The sequence below is a fragment of the Physeter macrocephalus genome, chromosome 6 (genome assembly GCF_002837175.3).
Source record: "Physeter macrocephalus isolate SW-GA chromosome 6, ASM283717v5, whole genome shotgun sequence".
In the NCBI taxonomy this organism is placed as follows: Eukaryota; Metazoa; Chordata; class Mammalia; order Artiodactyla; family Physeteridae; genus Physeter; species Physeter macrocephalus.
Window position 1 is genome coordinate 62988819 of NC_041219.1, and position 22118 is coordinate 63010936.

The 22118-nt window shown below is 33.9% G+C and overlaps 1 protein-coding gene across 3 annotated transcripts in view; it reads left to right on the forward strand.

The window, feature by feature from the left end:
• ATF7IP (activating transcription factor 7 interacting protein) overlaps positions 1–22118 on the forward strand; it is a 121676-nt gene that overhangs the window by 83420 nt on the left and 16138 nt on the right. For all 3 annotated transcript variants that reach the window (XR_003680263.2, XM_024129064.3, XM_028491043.2), the window contains 5 exons: positions 2684–2757; positions 3303–3391; positions 6021–6659; positions 11444–11508; positions 20152–20230. Coding sequence is in view for 2 of the 3 variants with exons in the window: in XM_024129064.3 (XP_023984832.1) it covers positions 2684–2757; positions 3303–3391; positions 6021–6659; positions 11444–11508; positions 20152–20230 (946 nt within the window). In the remaining variant the exon portion in view is untranslated. The remainder of the gene's footprint in view (positions 1–2683; positions 2758–3302; positions 3392–6020; positions 6660–11443; positions 11509–20151; positions 20231–22118) is intronic.

Here is a 22118-nt window from a genome sequence, read left to right on the forward strand (position 1 = left end):
TTTGAATATGTCAGTCCACTCCCTTGTGGCCTGCTAGGTTTCTGCTGAGAAAACCATTGATAATCTTATGGGAGCTGCCTTAAACGTGACGGGTCGTTTTTCTCTTTCTCCTTTTAAAATCTTTGTGACTTTTGACAGCTTGACTATAATGTTTCTTAGTGTAGGTCTGAGTTAATTCCAGTTGGAAGTTTTTCACCTTCTTGAATTTGTCAGTTTTTTCCTCAAATTTGGGAAGTTTCTGGCTATTATTTAAGTAGGCTTTCTGCCCACTTTCTTTCTTCTCATTCTTGGTCTCCGAAATTTGTATATTGGTCCATTTGATGGTGTCTAATAAATCCCTTAGTCTGTCTTTACTTTTTTCGTTCTTTTTTCTATTTGGTGCTCTAACTCAATAATTTCAAGTGACTTGTCTTCAGGTTTGCTGATTCTTTATTCTACTTGATACAGTCTGGTTTTGATCCCCTCTAGTAAAGGTTTCAATTCAGTTATTGTATTCTTCAGCTTCAGAATTTCTATTGGTTCTATTATAAAGTTTCTTTTTCTTCTTGCATTGTTTTCCTGATTTCATTTCGTTTTCTGTTCTTTTTTATCTCATTGAGCATCTTAATGTTACTCATTTTGAATTTTTTGTTGGGTAGTTCATAGATCTGTTTCTTCAGTTTCTGGAATTTTATTTCTTTGATTGATACATATTTCCCTGTTTATTTGTATGTCTGGTTCTCTTTTGTTGAAATCAGGGCATTTGAAAAAATACCCTCCCCATCTTTTTGGAATATCTTTATACAGATGAAGACCTTTACTAGTCAGTCTGGGTAGATACTCTGGTGTCCTCTCAAACCTATTTTTAAAGATGCATTTTCTTGTAGCTTGTGCATGTATCTCCCATCTGAAGAGGTTTATCTATTTCTACTTGGGAAATTCCCATCCCTTACCTGGTATCTACTTTCCATATTGCAGTCTTGCTGCTGCTTTAGCAAGCCATGATATTGGAGTTACCCCTGTTGTCTGTCTGTGTTACTGCAATTTTTCTGGTTTGGTACCAAGCCAAGGGGTTCACCTTTGTTCTCATCTAGTCCCCAGACATCCAACTTGTGATGCTTTATCCAAGCCAGGTGAGACTGAAACCAGTGCCTTATCAGTACCCCCAAAAGCCAGAATATTGCATGCAAATTCCACTCTTCTCTTTCCTTCCCAAAGGAGAGGACAGTTGTTGGGAATTTTTTCTTGATTGCACCACACTGTGCAAGGAAGGGTATGGGGTATGGTAGGTAAGAGCAGCAGACTTTCCTACCCACTACCATATATCTCTTTTGGGGCTTGCTTTCACTTGGGGTTCTATAATCTCTCAACAGGTTTCTGGACTTCTTACAAGTGAAATTTGGTTCTTATATTGCTAAATCATTGTCTTCATGAGGGAAGGAGGGTATAGGATTTCCAATTCTGCCATCTTGCTGATGTCACCACACTGTAGTGTTTAAGGTCCTCCATCGGATGACTCTAAGACCTGTTATGCTTATTTATTATGCTTATACTGCTCCTTTTTTGTTTTTTTGTTTTCCCTGAAATGTTGTTTACCTTCATTTTAACTATTTTGAGTGTACTAATTACTCAAAGACTTGTTAGAAGATGCATTTCTTTCCCCTAAAATTTTTAAACTTTTTCGAGTGATACTACAGTGTTACTTTCATTTGCTTTTCTATTTATTTCAAATGTTTTTGCGTCCACAGCCAGGTTAGAACAGTTTATCTTAATTCTTTATCTTTTGTCTCCTCTACACAGATAACTAGTACAACACTATACTGTTCGGTTAAAATCATCCTTTTATCCTATAAAAAGCAGCAAGATATATTTGTTGTTGAGAAGAGTGATTAGCGGCATCTGCTTGATGTGATCCTAAGCTCTTACCACCTTTTGTTTAATATTATATGTATTATTATACTTAATTAACTCTTGAGTGGAGTTATTTATTTTTCTCAATTTAAGAAATAAATGATGATAGTGTCATTAATGATGGAGGCCCAAATAATGGTAATTAGCATATAAATATTAGAATTCTCTTTCTATATTCCCTGTTTTGGGGAGCAGAAAAGGGTTAAATTAGTTTGTTCTGAAGTTTAGAATTGGGACATCTTTTTATGAAATTATAAGTCACATAGTGGCAAGTATTTATTTTTTAAACAAAAATTGTAAATATAATTTTGATTTGTGACCTAGGATACCACTTAATTGGCAATCAGTTACTTCTGGGGAAAAATACTTCCCTTGTTTGTTGAGTTTCTGCTTGTAATCATGCCTGATCTGCCTGATATATAGTAGGCATTCACTAGATATTTATTGAATGAGTGTCTAATTATTCTTTAGATTCATATTAATGTTTATGGAACCGTTAGAACATATAAGGTACTTTCATATTCTCTATTTTATTTACTCATATCAAAAACTGAGGTTTAAGAATTATTCTATTCACTTTTTATATGATAAGCAGTTGTGTCAATAGACTGAGTAATTTGTGTAAGGGGCTTAACAAGTGGCAATGCCAAGATTTAAATTTTTTTTCTCAGTAAGATTTTCCACTATATTAGAGAAATAACAGATAACATATTGACAAGGCATTTAAAGGTCTTATTTTAAAAGATCCCTTGTGAATTGGGTTTTATTTTACCTTGGTATTTTTCTCCCCCAGAATCCACCAAACCCACCTGTATCACCAGGAAAGTCCGTAGTTGATGTCAGCAGCAATAACAGTGTGCCCTACAGGTGAGAATTGTAAACAGTCTATTTATCAAGTTTTTAATTAAGAGACCAAGGTTCTGATTTTCTTTGCAGAAAAATCTTGGAATGTGATTCTGTATATTTATGTAGAGATAAGTGTTTGGTATACTGGATTAAGTATATTTGCTTCCTTTTTTGCTTTGTTGTAATTGTTCACCTGTGGATATTGATTTTGCTAATTTATTATAAGGCTTTCTTGTTAAATAGTATTATCTTAAGTAATTGAGAAATGCTTTCGTCAGGGTGATAAAATCCAATGTGTGCAGATATTCGGACCTACATTTGGTTCTCAGGTTAAAGTATTGAGGACATAGAATATAGAAGGAAGACTCTCCCCTAATGCTGTAGACCCCAGCATTCCAAAATCTTTGTGCCAGCTTTGCTTCACTGCATTCACTCTCAGTTTAATGCTTTAATATCCAAGTCTAGCCACCCTTTTTTCCAAGGGGCCACTGCTTTCTCTATACATAAATAGGTATCCCCTAGAATGGCATATCAAGTGACCATTTGTGTGTATATATATTTCATAGAAATGCAAACACAGTGAGACAGATGTTGGAGTCCAAAAGAAATATAAGCGAGAGCACACCGCCATCCTTTCAAACCCCTGTGAATACAGGTAATATTCTGAACACTGAAATACATTTTCTTAGGAATTGAAGGTTTTGGTTCTCTTTTCTTACGTTCTTTTGAGGTTGAAATGGACTAAGAAACTGAGCACAATTATGTAAAACTGAGTGCTAAGCACAAAGTTTATTTAAAAATCAGGATCGCAGATATGCATGAAAATACAGAAATTCAGATCTATACTGTAGTGGTTTTCAAACTTTTGGGTCTTCACATCCCCTTATAATCTTAAAAATTATTAAGAATCCAAAGAGCTTTGTTTATGTGGGTGTATTAATTGATATTTACTATGGTGAAAATTAAAACAAAATTTTTTAATGTTTATTTATTCACTTTAAAATGATTACAAACCTATATTATGAACCATAAGTAACATGTTTTGATGAAAAGTAGCTCTTTTCCAAGCTTTAAAAAAATTAACAAAAAGAGTGTTATTGTGTTAAATTTTTATAAATCTCTTTTATACCTCACTTAAAACATTAAGATGGCTGAAGATACCTGGATTCTCATATCTGCATCTGCATTCAATCTGTTGCAATTTGTTGTTATAGTTGAAATATGTGAAGAAAATTCAGCCTCACACAAATATGTAGCTGGAAAAGGCCTAGCCCTTTTAGTGAATTGTGGATATTCTTCTTTGATACAGCAAGTAGTAGTTTCTTAAAGGTTAGTTACAAAGTGGAATCAGAAACCACACCAATAAACTTTTCTAAATTTTTCATTAAAATTAATTTGTCTATCTTGTACTTAGATGGATCTTGGATCTTTTACTAATATCACTGATCATTTGGAAAATATTCACTGAGTTTTCTAAGTCTTCCAAATGTTGACACATTTCATTAATAAATATATATATTTTTAAAATCATATATTTTGGGGCTTCCCTGGTGGCATGGTTGAGAGTCTGCCTGCCGATGCAGGGGATACGGGTTCGTGCCCCGGTCCGGGAAGATCCCACATGCTGCGGAGCGGCTGGGCCCGTGAGCCATGGCCTCTGGGCCTGTGCGTCCAAAGCCTGTGCTCCGCAACGGGAGAGGCCACAACAGTGAGAGGCCCGCGTACCGCAAAAAAAAAAAAAAAAAAAAAAAAATCATATTTATTTATTTCACTATCAGTTCTTCTCAGACAAGTCTTTAAAGGTTTGGGAAGCTGTCATGCCCTCAGTGGCAGGTAGACATATTTTCCAAAGTTCTAATTTTTGTTTTTTAAAACTCAAATTTTCTTATTGCCAATAAATACTGTTGGTCATTTTCTTTGAAGTGACTGCCGTATTTGGTTTATTTTCAAGAAAATATTTGCCAGGTACCCAAGTGTGAATAACCACAGTATGCTTGTAATTCTTTCAAGTAAAAGTGGTTTTCCATTAAAAAAGCCTGTTAGCTCAGCTTACAACTCAGCCAGTCTTACAAGCACTTTTCCTTGAGCCGGCCATCCTTATTTGGCATGCAGCAGTAATGCTTTATGTGTACTTCCCATTTCTTCACATAAAATATTAAGACGGACTATACTCAAGAATTGAGATTTAATAGAATTAGTAGTTTTTACTACTTCATAATGAACATTCTTAAGTGAAACTGATTTTGTGTGGTTTTTACTGTGCACATGTGGTGTTAAAGAATGCAGTGATAAAAGTGCATTAAAGTTTGGTACGACTACCTTGATTTTTATACTGAGACATCAAAAGTTTTACTCACCATTGCTTTTGCTCCATCATTGTAAATATCTACACAGTGAAAAAGTCAAATAATGTTTTATTATTGTTATGGAAATAGTTTGGACATTTCAAACTTCCTGAAAGGGTCTCAGTAATCCCCAGGTGTCTCCCTGGACTGCACCTTGAGAATTGCTGCTCTAGCGTGCCTATGATTTTGCAAAGACTACAAATCATTGAGAAGAAACTTGGTCATTGATTTTAAACCTGTTCAAATGAGAATAAACACAAATGGTTGAACTAAAATGACTATAAAACTACAGTGACAAGCATTTTGATTTTCTCTGCTCTTTGTTATCTGCTCCTTAATTCATCTCTCATCTTCACCATGCTATTTTTCCATATCACATAATGTCAATAGAGTGTTGATAGAGACAGCCTCTCCTCACCAATTCCTCCCCAGGGAATCCAGTAAAATTTTTGATCCACAGACAGAGGTTTCACATTGTCCAAATGACAAAATACCATCACCAGGTTTACCTGTTATTCATTAATGGTACTCTTTCTAGATTTTCTAGTTTATGTATTGCCAGTGTTCTAAGGCATTTATAATATTTTTAATGTACTTTCAAAATTGTCTATACAATTTTACCTAGTTTTCAATGTTTTTTAGTTGTTTTTCCAGCTAGTTACTCTGAAGTAAGTATAATAATTTTCAGAGACTCTTTTTATACAGAGATAGCAGTCCTCTTCCTTAATCATAAAACATGTGCTGTTTTCATAATGTACCAAATACAGATGCAAAAATGCTTCTACAGATAATCTAAGAAGTCAAGGATTTAAATCTTGAATTAAAAATTTAATTATGAGAGACTTTACTGTATATACTGCAATACATCAAATTTGTATTATATTATCTTAGCTGATAAAAATAGCTATTTAAACTGAGACTTCTTTTTTCTTTTTATAGTATCTTCAACCAATCTTGTCACTCCTCCAACAGTTGTCAGTAGTCAACCTAAATTGCAGCCTCCAGTGACTTCGGGTTCTCTGACAGCAACGTCAGTTCTTCCTGCACCCAACACAGCTACAGTAGTTGCTTCTACTCAGGTGCCTAGTGGAAATCCCCAACCTACAATCTCTTTACAGTCTTTACCAGTGATTTTGCATGTACCTGTTGCCGTATCCTCCCAACCTCAGCTCCTACAGAGCCATCCAGGGACTTTAGTGACCAATCAACCATCTGGCAACGTTGAATTCATTTCTGTACAAAGCCCACCTACAATGAGTGGTCTTACCAAAAATCCAGTATCTTTGCCATCCTTGCCAAACCCCACTAAACCAAACAACGTTCCTTCTGTGCCCAGTCCTAGTATTCAAAGGAATTCTCCTGCCAGTGCTGCACCATTAGGAACAACACTTGCTGTACAGGCTGTTCCAACAGCGCACTCTATTGTACAAGCCACAAGGACTTCTTTACCCACAGTAGGCCCATCAGGACTCTATAGTCCATCAAATAATCGAGGCCCTATACAGATGAAAATTCCAATTTCTGCTTTTAGTACTTCATCTCCTGCAGAACAGAGCGGCACTAGCACCACAAGAATTGGTAAGTCAGTATGGAGGTTTAATAACAGAAATGCAAGCATGTTAATAGTCTATAGGTAATTGAACACGTGTGTGTGTGTGTGTAAGTGACTAGCATGATTGGAAGAACAGAGTAAATAGAATTTTCACAGAGATTATTTTTAGTAAGATTTTTGTTACCTAAGAGAAATGATGTTACAGTGGGATTTGAGAGAGAGTTTATTTTGAGTGAGAAGTTAGCATTTGTAATTTATCTTTTACTAGTTTTCCTAATCTGTGCGAATTTTTAATTTAGGCTTTGTAGCAAGCATTATGAATTACTTTTCTAATACATTTTTCAGATATATCTGAATAGAGCAAGTATATTTTAAAGTATCTAATTGACATAATATATGCTAATAAGAAGAAAATAAAAACCACATATCTTCTCTACCCATTTGGAAAAATCCTCTGTGCATTCATCATTCATATCTTGCAAATTTGAGTGGTTTAAAAGTAGGTCTTCCCTCTTTAATTTACTACAGAATGTTTGCTTGCTTTTTGTTTTCTCTTTTATATATTTTCCCATATGACATATTACATGATTATGTTTGCATATGTATATATACTTTGAAGTATTGCAAAAAGGAGAACTTGATTGTTACTGTTTTTAAAATCTGTAAAACTCTATGTCTTCCTTGTTCTTAAAAAGCATACATTTTTTATGCATTCTTGAACTTGCTTATTCTTCATTTCTGATTTCACGTTTATCCCCACTGCTTTTGGAAAGACAGGAAAGAGAGCCTAGGCTTCATGTATATAATGAAATTGCTAATAGTATCTGTCTTACTGATGTAGGAAGTGACCATGAAATATAAGAAACAGATTATAAAGCACAAATTACTCTTACAAGTGAGATATAGAAGCCTTGTTTTTTTTTCATTTCTCATGTAGTCTTAGTAGTGTACTTGCCCTCTGAGTATATTTTCTCATAAAATAGTGATGGTGTTTCATAGAGTTATTGAGAGAGTAAATGAATGGCAGCTAAAAATTAATATTGGACTGAAGCTGAATATCATCCTCATACAATTAACATCTGGGATATAAGAGTAAATCTGAAATTTCAAATAGAATTATTATTAGTATTTAAAATTAAATATTTGCATGGTATAGTAACCATTTTTTTAGCATTATCTGCTATCACACCCTTATATGGTAAAGATGCTTACTTTTAATTGAGGTCAGTGATGAGCAAGATTTTGGGGGGTTACTTCACATTTCTCTAATTTATTTTTCTTCCAGTCATTACTGTTTTTTAATATGTCAGGTGGAAGATGATTATCATGGACATTCTTTTATGAAATTCTGGAGTTTTTCTTCTTTATGAAATTTTGAGCCTAGTTGACATTGTTTTTAATTCATGGTCACAGGATAAGATATATTCTTAAATATAGAACTTTCCCTGAAAGACCATGGCCTGAAAAGAAATAAAGAACTTGAAAGATTATTTTGTTTAATGTTATGAATGCAAGTACCCTACATACTTCTACAGTATCAGAATTGTAATTCAGTTTCATTATCCTGTTAACATTTTATGAACATCTGTTGACACAAAAGGTATGTCTTTCTCAAAGTTATCTAGCTTAGTGCGCTTTATTAGTTGTAATGAGTTAGTCTGTTTTGTATTTATTTAATTACTTGACTGTCCTTGATTATTTTTGTATATAAAATTAATAGTTCCCCATTATTATTAATTAGAACATCAGTCTACTTTTGTGATAATATACATTTATAGTTATACTTAAAATTTTATATTTTAACATATATTTAACACATTTATATGTACTTTAATATATAAATTATATTAAGGAGATCTTCATTTTGAGTTCTATTTAGAATGCTTACCTACTTTTGAAAGTAAATTATTAGATATTAACCAAAAATGTTAATGATAAGCTTTGTTTTTATGTTGTTCATAATGTTAATTAGAATGAGATCCTATGAGATGATATGTTCTTTGACCATGCATAATTTTAGGGGTGCCATAAATGGCATTAAAGTAGGCATTTAGCTATTGAGGCTTGCCAAAGCCTAAGCTGAAGCCAAATAGCAAATTTTGGCTAAATATGAAGGTTGAAGCCAAACTTTAATACATCCCTAATGTGATAAAGTAATTAGTTTTAAATCCTGTGCTTATGTACGTTTTATTTACTTAATGAGAACATATACTGTATAACTAGACAGCATGCATTTGTATGTATTTTATATACATATATCCCCATAGAGTAAGTCAATATTTTTTGTAAAATGTAAAGTAAAAATTGTCCTAAGGACTACTTGGAAATTTAGAGACCAAAGTATAGCTTATATCATTCATTCATAAAATATCGAATGCCTGTATTGTTCTAAAATCCTGCAGATACACAGAAATGTACAAAATAGTCCCTATTCTAACCAAGCTCATAATCAAATATGGAACTTGGATATTAAATAAATAATTAATTATCAATGTGATGAGTGTAAAGATATGAAGGTTTCTGTGAGAGGATATGGGAGATCTGGGATGGTATGAGAATGGAGTGAATGGAAAGATGGTGGGAAATTGGGTTTTAAAGGATTTTTACAGAGAGGAAGGAGTGTGACATCCATGAACACTGGCTGCAGTGAGGGGAATGGTTTAGAGGGGGAAAAACAGAGTTAGGGAGACTAGTTAGGAGGCTCTTGGAGTGATCTGGATGAGAGATGGTGTTGTAAAAATGATTTAAAGGTCTTGCATTGCATTCATTTTCATACCATTATCCAGCACCTACCAGGGTATACTACTAATTGGCACTCCTGTAAAACCTTTTTATTATTCTGGTAAAAATGCAGTGTTGGTAAAAAGTGACAATATCTTTTCAAAATAAAGAGATAGAGATGTTTCCCATATGACAGAAAGAATTTGAGATACAATTTTTGACTTTACACCCTGCCAATTTTATTGCTTGATAGATTGATTTGTAACTTTTTACTTTCAGAATTTATCTAAAGTAGATATTATAGTAAAAGAAAACAAAAGATGCAGTGAGACTATAAAATGATTAAGAATCAAGAAAACAATCTGTAATAAAGGGGTAGGGGAAGTTAACTGAAAATCTAGAATAAGGAATATTATTACAACTCTGTGAATAATTAACTCTTTGTCCTGAGACAGTTAGGTCAAAGAATCACTCTGGATAACAAAACTCTCATAGTTATTAGTGTGTGTGTGTGTGTGTGTGTGTGTGTGTGTGTGTGTGTGTGTAAAGAAGTAAAACATTTTATTAAGCAGTCTAAATCTTCTCTGAATCTTGAGGATAATTGTATGAGGATATTTCAACAGAAAATAAAAATGAAGCTCCCTCACCTACTTTGCCTCTGAATTTACATTTTATTTTCATTTGAAAATGAAAATGTCTTTTAAATCCAAATGAATGTATTCTGACATTGTATATATGTATTAAAAATTGGTAGTAAATTGCTGATGTTTTGGTAATGTCATAAGTGTAATTGAATACTCAAGCATGTAGGATCAGTACCCTGGAATTCGTTTTTTATTAAGTAGTATTTCAGGAACTTCACAGTCCAGAACAGAAGCTGATTCATTGTAAATGAAGTAATTTTAAGGTATTAAAGATATGTATATATCTTTTTAAAGTTATACATATCTTAAATTATTTCCCTGCGATATTCCTTAGGTTAGAGTTTTATATATATATATTATATATATTCTTCCTATGAAAGGAACTAAGATAATTCAGATAGGGTAGGGAGAAATTGTAAGGGCCTCCTTTTACTTGCCTAGCCTAGAAAACCCTCTTTTTTAATAGGTAGATATTTATCCTGATTTTTTTGACATACAGATTTATATGTAGAAATACATGGTTCTGTCTCCTGTTTCTGGTTTTGTTTTTTTAATATAAATGGTTTACTTTATATATGTGTTATGAAGATTTACAGATGAAAGGAGTGCCATATTTTGACCAACGTTTTTTTTTTTGACAAAAAGCAAGGATGGGATGTTTCAACATTAGAAAATTCCTATTAATATAATTGACTACATTACCAAAGAGAAAAGACTGATTAATCACCTCAGTAGATGCTCAAGACATTTGATAAAATGTAATACCTTCTCTTTAGAAATTGAGGCAGAAAAACCGACTTGGTTTCTTTTCTGTGCTGTTTTTTCATTCAGCTATCTTTTTTACAACTATATAGTTGTAGTTCTGTACATACAACTTTCATATGTATGTGTGTGCATGTGTGTGTACATACATGCATGCACACACATATGCCACAAACTCAACACAAGTTAATTGAAAACTGAATAAAGAAGAATTATCTGTGATTGACCTACTGAGATTATCCATGTATATTTCATCAGAATCACTGTTTGTAACTATTTTTCTAGTGAATTTATTACATTTTTGCCATGTTATTAAATTATTTTTCTCCAAAGGTATATAGTATGGAAGGAGTATATTTTATTTAACCATTCATGTTACAGCATTTAAGTTACACACGTCTTAAATTGTTTCCCTGCAATATTCCTTAGGTTAGAGTTAAAATTTTTGGTTAATGAGTATGTGAAGTGTTTTGATCTCTATTATGAATTTGTCCTTCTGAAAGATTTTGTAGTGGTGGTCTATGAGAGGATCTATTTACATATGTAACATGTTGACAGACAAAAAGAAATTGGAGAAAATTAACATGAATTGTTGTATGTAAAGCAACCCATCCTTTCACATTTTGTAGGTGCCTTTAAGAATAGCTCTGAGTTTTGCTTTGTTTTGTTTTTTGACTCCTCAGAAAACCAGACAAACAAAACAATAGATGCTTCTATTAATAAGAAAGCAGCTGATAGCACATCACAGGTAAGATTTTTCCTACTGTTTCAAAGTAAAATTCTAATTACAGTCCATAAGAGAATGAATTTCTATCAATATTCTTTGGTAAAATGAAAATTATTCTAAGTCTGTTTTTTACAACTGTCCAAAAATTTTCAGTGTCTCTGTGTTGTTTGACAAGAATTGAGTTTTTTTGCTTAGTAATTCTCTTAGAAATAATGTTTATTAAATTAACTAACTGCTTGGATTATATATATTCGACAGTCTAGTTGTTTTTCTTCATATATTGTGAAGTTTTAAGTCTCCGTGTGTAATTTCTTCCTGGCCCATCTTTTTAAGAAGGTCTCACTGGTTTACCTCCCCCGCGGGGGTCCCCCTTGCCGCATCCTCTGTCCTGCCATTGCCAACACACACAGAGACATCATTTTAGTTTTTTCAAAGCTGATCAGAGATAGCTTTTATGGAAAGAAAATCTTGGTCTTTCTGATAGCTTATTAGCACTTTGCCGGTCCTGGTACTTTTTCATGTTAAATTTGAATCACTCAGGAATGGAGTAACTACTTTTTTCCTGTATTAAATTAACAATGTTCATCATACTTCTTTTACTGTATTGCTTTAGGTGTAATAGATTTATAGGGAAGTCATTAGGTTGTTGATAGTCTAATTTTATTTTCTTCCCTTCCTCTTAATCATATCAAGAAATGCATATATTTTTCCTAAAAAAATAAAAAATCTTGAATAAGTCAGGCATGAATAAATTACATGAATTTTAAAACAAGGGCATAATGATCTTTAATTTTGACTGTTTTCCTTTAAAATGATGGATTTTTAACCAAAGATAGGTGTACACCATGCTTTATAGAAAGCTATTAGAAATATTATATTTCTTACAAATTTTAGCAGACTTTTTATATGATATTAAAGATCAGAGTTTTGACTGCTTCTGAGGATGTCTTGTAGTAGCTATGTTTTTAATTAAAAGTATATAGAGTACTTTCTGGAAGACACATGGTATAGGAAATGTTGATATATTCAGTGACTTTTGTGTAACATTTATAGGAAGTCTAGCCTTACTTTATAAAGTAAACCTAAAACTAAACAAAGAAATTACAAACAACTTTATTTCCCTCAGTAATTTTTTTTCTTGTTTGTCTGGACACACTGGGTAATGTTTCAAGACACGAAAATGGACATTGTAATGGCTGTGTTTTTATGCTATTAAAAATGATAATTCTTCTAAAGTTGTACTGTCTAATGTGGTAGCCACTAATCACATGTTGGCCATTTAAATTAAAATTTAATTTAACTTAGCCTTAAATAAAAAAATTTACTTCCTATATCACAGTAGCCCCATTTCAAGGCTCAATAGCCAAATATAGCTAGTAACTACCATATTGGAAAACAAAGATACAGAACATTTTCATCATTGCAAAAAGTTATACTGGATTGCTGAAATAAAGTGTATGTAATATTGTTAACATCTAGGTGAAATTAAAATTGATATAAAAGTTTGCTATACTTTTAAAATTCTTTACTTAAAAATATCCTTTTTAAATTAAAGAAAAACAACAAAACAAAATAATATAAAATCCAGTCACACCCAGCTGCTTATTATGTTCTAGAAATTTTAAAACATCATGTGTTACTCCCCACTTCACAGGTTTTAGAATCTAAAATGTTTTACTTTACATTGTATTGTATAACTTACATTTTGATGAACCAACTTGTACCAATCGATCCAAAAGATGCCTGAAATAGTTAGTGACTGCATCAGGTAGCAAAGAGACAGTGCAACCAAATATTAAGTTCTCAGTGGTTATTTTATTTGACTTACAGGAGGAGTAATTCAATACCATTGTATGAAAAACACATACAAGTAGCATGACTAGGGAGCTAACCTGCCAAAGTCATGCCTGGTCAAAAAAAGCAAGATTTTCAGCTTTGAATGAGTACCAGTTATGGATTTAAATAATAAATATAATATGCAAGTTTTATTATATAATAAGAAACCATTTGGGGAATATATATGTGCTGCCAGTTATAAATTGATGCTTTACTGGCTCTTTTGGGTTACAAATAAAATTTATTTTTTTTTTTTTGCGGTACGCGGGCCTCTCACCGCTGCGGCCTCTCCCGTTGCGGAGCGCAGGCTCAGCAGCCATGGCTCACGGGCCCAGCCGCTCCGCGGCATGTGGGATCTTCCCGGACCAGGGCACGAACCAGTGTCCCCTGCATCGGCAGGCAGACTCTCAACCACTGCGCCACCAGGGAAGCCCCAAATAAAATTTTTGTTGTTGTGCTGAATACCTTGATTAAGGTAACACTATTTTTTTAAATAAATTTATTCATTTTATTTATTTATTTTTGGCTGCGTTGGGTCTTCGTTGCTGCGTGCAGGCCTTCTCTAGTTGCGGCGAGTGGGGTCTCTTCTCCCTTGCATGGGCTTCTCATTGCCGTGGCCTCTCCCATTGCGGAGCACGGGCCCTAGGCGTGCAGGCCTCAGTAGTTGTGGCATGCAGGCTCAGTAGTTGTGGTGCACGGGCTCAGCCGCTCTGCGGCACGTGGGATGCTCCGGGACCAGGGCTCGAACCCGCGTCCCCTGCATTGGCAGGTGGACTCCCAACCACTGCCACCAAGGAAGCCCCAACACTATTGTTTTTTGAAGACATATTAAGAAATTGTCGTTAGGTTTTTCCCCTGTATGTTACTTAGTAGCAAGTAGAATCTGGTATGAAACAGGTAGCTTGTGATTCTTTAGACTGTTAACTTTCTAAGTATACTCTGCCAACTTCTTTTTTCTCTGCCAAATCTTACTTAGTTGTACTTCTGAACACTTTAAGGCTATTATAAATTAGAATGAATCTGGATGGCTTGTATGGAAATGATCGTTGTTCAGATATAGCTAATTTGAAAATAATTAAATGTGTAAAATATTCTCTTTGTAGTCCTTGAATGAAGATTTCGCTAATGTCCTCCAAATATTTATTAACATTCCATATAATGTTATTACTACATATTTTATTCATACATCTCATTTCATACAGTACATTACTAATATATTTCATATGGTGGAAAAAGTTATTTGTTCGAAGTATCATCATATGTTGTAAAACAGTATAGAAATCTTTTTCTGCCGCATCTGTAGTTTTATATTACTTTTTTGAGGGACTCAAGAGCAGCCTCAATTTTGTTGATTTGCTATAAGGACTCATAAGACCTGTGACAGGTTATACTCATGGTTATGGTTTATCACAGCAAAAGGTAGAGAGCAAAAATAGCAGGAAAAAAATATGCATCAAGTGGGATTAAGTGCGGTCAGGCTGAGGCTTCCATGTTCTCTCCTCTCCAGCACTGCACAGATGTGCTGTCTCTCTGGTTATTAACTGCAGGGACATGTGCCAGTAGTCTTTGCCTAGAGAAGCCTGACTGAGTATCAGTGTCTGAGCTGACTATACAGCTGCGTCTTTCTTTGTAACCAGCCATGGCAGTCAAAACTCAGGACCCCAACAATGAAACCAGGTGTGCGTTGTCAGACTTGATGTTTGTGCAGATCAATCCTGATAAGCCAGTATGACACTGTTTAAGGTGTACATAAGAAAATTATCATTTATTAATGTAAACTTTCTAAGGGTCACATTCCTGGTAGCCAACCAAGCCTGACTGTGGTTCCCAAGTCCCCTTGGAGAGATGTGTGTGGAGTGAACAACCAGATCTTCTGTATTAATAACTTCCCTTGCAATTGTTGAAGTGTCCTACTCTAGCCTTTCAAATATGTTCTAGTTATTGCCTTTCAAATATGTTCTTGTTATTTGTTTCAGTAAAAAAAAAAAAAACCCCCAAAACCTACAAAGCCAGTATCTTTGCTTTCTTGAAATTTTCTTAGTGTTCACTTAATGAGAGTGGTCTCATTTGGGGGAAGGACACATGATTAAGTAACTTTTTTTTTTTTTTTTTTTTTTTGTGGTATGCGGGCCTCCCTCTGCTGTGGCCTCTCCCGTTGCGGAGCACAGGCTCCGGACGCACAGGCTCAGCGGCCATGGCCCACGGGCCCAGCCGCTCCGCGGCACGTGGGATCCTCCCAGACCGGGGCGCGAACCCGGTTCCCCTGTATCGGCAGGCGGACGCGCAACCACTGCGCCACCAGGGAAGCCCCGATTAAGTAACTTTTTAATAAAATAGATTCTTAGTATTAAAACCTATTTGACACAACTAAGATTTTTTTAATAGTTTCAAATTGAGTAATTCTGTAATGTGTGTAAATGCAGATACAGGCATGTAATGTCTCTGATTACATAAGTTTTCTCAGAATTGATGGCAGAAAAAATGTGAAGATACATAAATTTGCACCTAGTGGCATAGAAATAAGCTCTAGAGTCAGACAGTGGCTCCTGTCACTTAATAATGTTTAAGCCTTGAATAAGTTATCTAACACCTTGATTCCTTACTTATAAAATATGGCTAATGCTGGTCTCAACCTCAGGATTATTGTAAAGATTAAATTTGTTAATGACTGTATTGATAGAACACTTAGCACAGAGCCTGATGGGAATAGTGCCAGCTACCATGACTGTCTTATAATTGCTGTTAATAGTTATTGAAATAATTCAATTTTATTTCTCAAGAAGAAAATATAACCAGGAAACTACCTGTAGTATGTGATAATAGATGAATTTTATCAGTCAGGTTATGGTAAATAAAAATATAATGTAGATTAGATCATTGATTATAGATCTTCTCTTCCTATTAGATTATACATTATAGAAAAATATGCACCTTATAATAGAGCATCAAAACATTAGTGAAAACAGTAAAAGAAATAGACAAGTTGACTCTTATCATTATAAGGTTTACCTCATTATATGTTGTCTAACATTAATGTGATTACAAGTTTTTTTATGCTTGCTTTTTTTTAGTGTGTGTATTTGTATTTAAAGTGAGTATCTAGGAGAAGAAAACTAGTTATTTCTTGATTTCTTGATATATTATTTCATCTGAGAATCCCTGATTTTGATAGGAAACTTCATTCCATTTAGTTAGTATAGTCATTGATATGGTTGAATTTAGGTCTTCTGTAATTAAAAAAATATGTCATTGGGCTTCCCTGGTGGCGCAGTGGTTGAGAGTCCACCTGCCGATGCAGGGGACACGGGTTCATGCCCCGGTCTGGGAAGATCCCACATGCCGCAGAGCGGCTGGGCCTGTGAGCCATGGCCACTGAGCCTGCTCGTCCGGAGCCTGTGCTCCGCAACGGGAGAGGGCACAACAGTGAGAGGCCCACGTACCACCAAAAAAAAAAAAAAAAAAAAAGTCATCTATTTTTTTGTTTCTGAGTACTTTTTTCCTGCTTTTATATTGTGTTGATTTTTTAATATTCTGTCTTAATTTTTCTGTTGTCTTCCTGTTTTTTTCATTTTCTACTTTTGAGATTTCTTATTTGCACATCTGTTAATATCATATTTTCCTTTAATTCTTTGACATTTTTTTCATTTTTTAAAAATGGAAGTATAGTTGATTTACAATGTTGTGTTAGATTCTGGTGTATAACAAAGTGATTCAGTTATACATAGTATATATTCTTTTTCATTATAGGTTATTGCAAGATATTGAATATAGTTCCCTGTGCTATACAGTGGGACCTTGTTGTTTATCTGTTTTATATATAGTAGTTTGTATCTGCTAATCCCAAACTCCTAATTTATCCCTCCCCCCCTCTTCCCCTTTGGTAACCATAAATTTGTTTTCTATGTCTGTGAGTCTGTTTCTGTTTCATAAATAAGTCAACTTGTATCATATTTTAGATTCCACATATAAGTGTTATCATATATTTGTCTTTCTGTCTGACTTACTTCCCTTAGTACGATAATCTCTAGGTCCATCCAAGTTGCTGCAAATGGCAATATTTCATTCTTTTTTATGGCTGAGTAGTATTCCATTATATGTATGTATATGTATATATGAGTATGTGTGTATGTTTTTATATATATATATATATATATATATATATATATATATATATATCCCACATCTTCTTTATCCAGTTATCTGTCAGTGGACATTTAGGTTGCTTCCATGTCTTGGCTCTTGTAAATAGTGCTGCTGTGAACATTGGGGTGCATGTAGCTTTTTGAATTAGAGTTTTCTCCAGATATATGCCCAGAAATGGGATGGCCAGATCATGTGGCAACTCTGTTTTCAGTTTTTTAAAGAGCCTCTTTATTTTTCTCCATAGCAGTTGAACCAATTTACATTCCCACCAACAGTGTAGGAGAATTCCCTTTTCTCCATACCCTCTCCAGCATTTACTGTTTGTAGACTTTTCAGTGATGGCCATTCTTACCAGTTTGAAGTGATACCTCATTGTAGTTTTGATTTGCATTTCTCTGGTAATTAACGATGTTGAGCATCTTTTCATGTGCCTATTGGCCATCTGTATGTCTTCTTTGGAGAAATGTCTATTTAAGTCTTCTACCTATCGTTTGATTGGGTTGTTGGTTTTTTAGTTATTGAGTTGTATAAGCTGTTTGTACATTTTGGAAATTAAGCCCTTGTCAGTCATATCATTTGCAGATATTTTCTCCCAGTCCAAAGGTTGTCTTTTCGTTTTGTTTATGGTTTCCTTTGCTGTGCAAAAGCTTATGAGTTTCTTTAGATCCTATTTGTTTATTTTTGCTTTTATTTCTGTTGCCTTGGGAGACTGACCTAAGAAAACATTGCTATGATTTATGTCAAAGAATGTTTTGCCCATGTTCTTGTCTAGGAGTTTTATGGTATCATGTCTTATATTTAAGTCTTTAAGCTATTTTTAGTTTATTTTTGTGTATGGTGTGAGGGAGTGTTCTATCTTCATTGATTTACATGTGGCCGTCCAGCTTTCCCAGCATCACTTACTGAAGAGACTGTCTTTTCTCCATTGTATCATTCTTGCCTCCTTTGTCAAAGATTAATTGATTGTAGGTGTGTGGGTTTATTACTAGGCTCTCTTTTCTGATCCATTGATCCATATGTCTGTTTTTATGCCAATACTATGCTGTTTTGATTACTGTAGCTTTGTTTATTGTCTGAAGTTGGGAGTGTTAGGCCTCCAGCTTTGTTTTTTTCCCCTCAGGATTGCTTTGGCAATTCTGGGTTTTTTGTGATTCCATATAAATTTTAGGATTATTTGTTCTAGTAATTCTTTGAGCATATTTTTTAACAGCTGCTTTGAAGTCTGCTGAATTCAACATCTGGCTCCACTTGGAGTTATTTTTATCGACTATCTTTTTGTCTTTAGTTGGGTTCTACTTTACTGGTGTTTGCATGTTTGTCTAGTAATTTTTGATGAATTTAAAACTTAATTTTAAAAGTGGACCTTATTTTGAAAGGTGGACCTTATAGATCTATTGTAGCAAGTGGATTCTGTTATATTCTTCAAGGGTTTGTTAAGAACTTTTCATTTGGATTTTTCAGATTTGTGATGTTTGTAAACAAGTCATTTTCTATGAAGTCATTATCAAAGAAAGGTTTTTAAATGTAAGATTTAGAATTACATCGTGTTTGGATTTGGCCTGAATATCTAACATCAAAGAATTATTTTCTTTAATTTTGCAAAATTGGAGTTTTGTAGATGAAAGCCTTAATCATTTGGAGTAGATGTACTATATCATAAAGTAATTATGATTAGCATTTATTAAGCAGTTACCATGTATCATGCCTGGTGTTAAGCTCTGTGTATGCATATTTGGATTAATCCTTATAATAGACTTCATATCCAAATTTTGGAAATTGAGGAAATGTCCTTTTATCATAAATTCACATAGCTTGTATGTGTTGGAACTAAAAGATGCACTCAGTCTTTTAGACTTGAAAATCTTGGCTCTTTAGGTCTGTTTTGTACTGCTCTCCTTTTTTGTTGCTATTATATAGTTAAAATTTTTTAAAATTACATTTCTAATGATTTTGGACAGTGGGTGGACTTCAGTCAAATTAGATGGCAGTTGATTACAGCACTGATGTAATCCTATCATACGACAGCATTCTTCAGGGAAAAAATATATATTATTTTATGTAACCTAATTCTGGCTTTAAAGTTGCCTTTGGTGTTTTTGTGAATTAACGTTGATAATTTAGTGTAGGATTGGTCAACATTTAAATGTTAGAAAATGGATTGTATGGGGCTTCCCTGACAGTCCAGTGGTTGAGACTTCGCCTTCCAATGTGGGGGGTGTGGGTTCAATCCCTCGTTGGGGAGATGGGATCCCACATGCCTCGGGGCCAAAAACCAAGGCGTAAAACAGAGGCAATATTGTAACAGACTCAGCAAAGACTCTAAAAATGGTCCACATCCAAAAAAAAAGAGAAAAAGTTAAAAAAAAAAAAAGAAAATGAATTGTTTACATTTAATCACTTAAAACACTTGATCGTCACTTTAATAGCTCTATGCGATTGACAGTGTAATTTAAAAAAAAGAATTTATTGTGAAAAGATTTCAGAGTTATTTTTTATGTGGCAGATATTTAGCTCATGAGTATCCTTGGGTCATTTATCTGACAAACACTCTTTCTTCAGGTAAAGCCATTTAGGTGTCCAAATTGAACCAGGCTATGCATTATCGTTGTTTCCCCTCAGTATTATTTTATTTTCCTTATGTCTGCCAGAGTTTCCTTTGCAAAATGCAGATGTTTTGTTTTTCAGAGTGGAAAAGCCACAGGCAACGATTCAGGTGGGGTCATTGATCTGACAATGGATGATGAAGACAGTGGAGCTTCACAAGGTACTTAAATATAAGTAATCATACTAAGGAATGCTTTGATACCATTTTTCTCTCTTAATCCATTATATTCAGTGAATACAGATCTCTACCCCATTATTTGTGTCCTTTTTAGAAAGAGGGTTTTTAAGATTAGAGTTAAAAAATAGAAATCACATCTTGAATGTATATGAACAAGGCATAAAGGAAAACAGAGCAACTAGGAGAATATTTGACTTGTGGAACACCTCTCCTTTTATATCTGTTATTTCACTTGATCCTTACAATAACCCTATATTGCTCATTTTAGAGATGAGGATAGATTCAGAGTGCAAATTAAACCCAGGTCTTTTGACTTTAAATTAAATGTTTTTTCCGTGTGTGTGTGTTTTAATGTAGATGTTAAATGAAAGTAATGTTAAAAACCATGCACACTCAGAATTCTCAATATTATTCTGAGTTATAATATTTAGAAATTATATTGGTTAGATATTAACCAATATTCCCAGTTATTCTTCCACAGTGTTAATAGGTGTTCTGTGAATAAAAGTTCATTGTTAAATATGCTTGGAAAATGCTGAGTTAAAATTATATGGATTTTTTCCTTAATACAGATTACTCCGAGCCTTTGCTATGTTAATTTACAGTGTAAATCTCCAAGAATGATTCAAGCTATAAAGTATTTCTCAAACTTATTTGGGAATAACTTTGTTCACAGACATATTTGTAAAACTTTGTGGTGGTAATTATATAATACATGTGGAAAATCTAATAGGATCAGGTGCTAATTATTTTACCTTAAAAGATATTAAATTTTTTAAAAAACTAAAGATTTTTAAAAATTACATTTTAGGGAATAAGATAGTTAAGTTGGTTTTAGGAAAACAAAATTAAGTAGCTATACAATTCATTATATGACATTAAAGTCAATTTTTTTTTATAAAACTGATGTAAAATTGGAAGGTTTGCGCCATCATTTGTCAGCACTGAATTCATGCTCGTCTGATTATTGTTGAAAAGTTTCAGATTTTCTGTATTGCATTTACTATTTTTTTTAATAGAGAAATCTTAATGGAAGGAATTTCCTAGAGCACAAAAATAAATACAGGTTATTTTTGAGAAGACACAGGTAGGGCTGGTTCTAGATTAAAAAGTAAAGTAAGCGAAGTTTGTTATCAGCGCTCTTGCCAGTTCCCTTTCTATCACCCCTGCCTCTTGGAGTCTCTTTCCATTGCCCCACCACTGGGTGTTACTTAAATTCTCCCATCTAAAGTGCATTGTTCTTCATCAACACTCAGGTATTAAAGTAGCAGTTGCTAAAGCCTTAAATTTGTTGTATTGAGTTAGGAGTAGGATTCTTTCATTAAAAAACAAAAAAAAGTAAAACTGTGTTTTCTTTAAATGTGAATTAGAATCTGTGATAGAGCCAACAGTGAATTGTTTAAGGTCCTGAGTTGGTTTTCTTTTTCTTTTTAAAAAATTTTATTTATTTTATTTTATTTTTAACATCTTTATTGGAGTATAACTGTTTTACAATGGTGTGTTAGTTTCTGCTTTATAACAAAGTGAATCAGTTATACATATACACATGTTCCCATATCTCTTCCCTCTTGCATCTCCCTCCCTCCCACCCTCTCTATCCCACCCCTCTAGGTGGTCACAAAGCACCGAGCTGATCTCCCTGTGCTATGCGGCTGCTTCCCACTAGCTATCTATTTTACATTTGGTACTGTATATATGTGCATGCCACTCTCTCACTTCGTCACAGCTTACCCTTCCCCCTCCCCATATCCTCAAGTCCATGCTCTAGTAGGTCTGTGTTTTATTCCCGTCCTACCCCTAGTCTCTTCATGACATTTTTTTTTCTTAGATTCCATATATATGTGTTAGCATACGGTATTTGTTTTTCTCC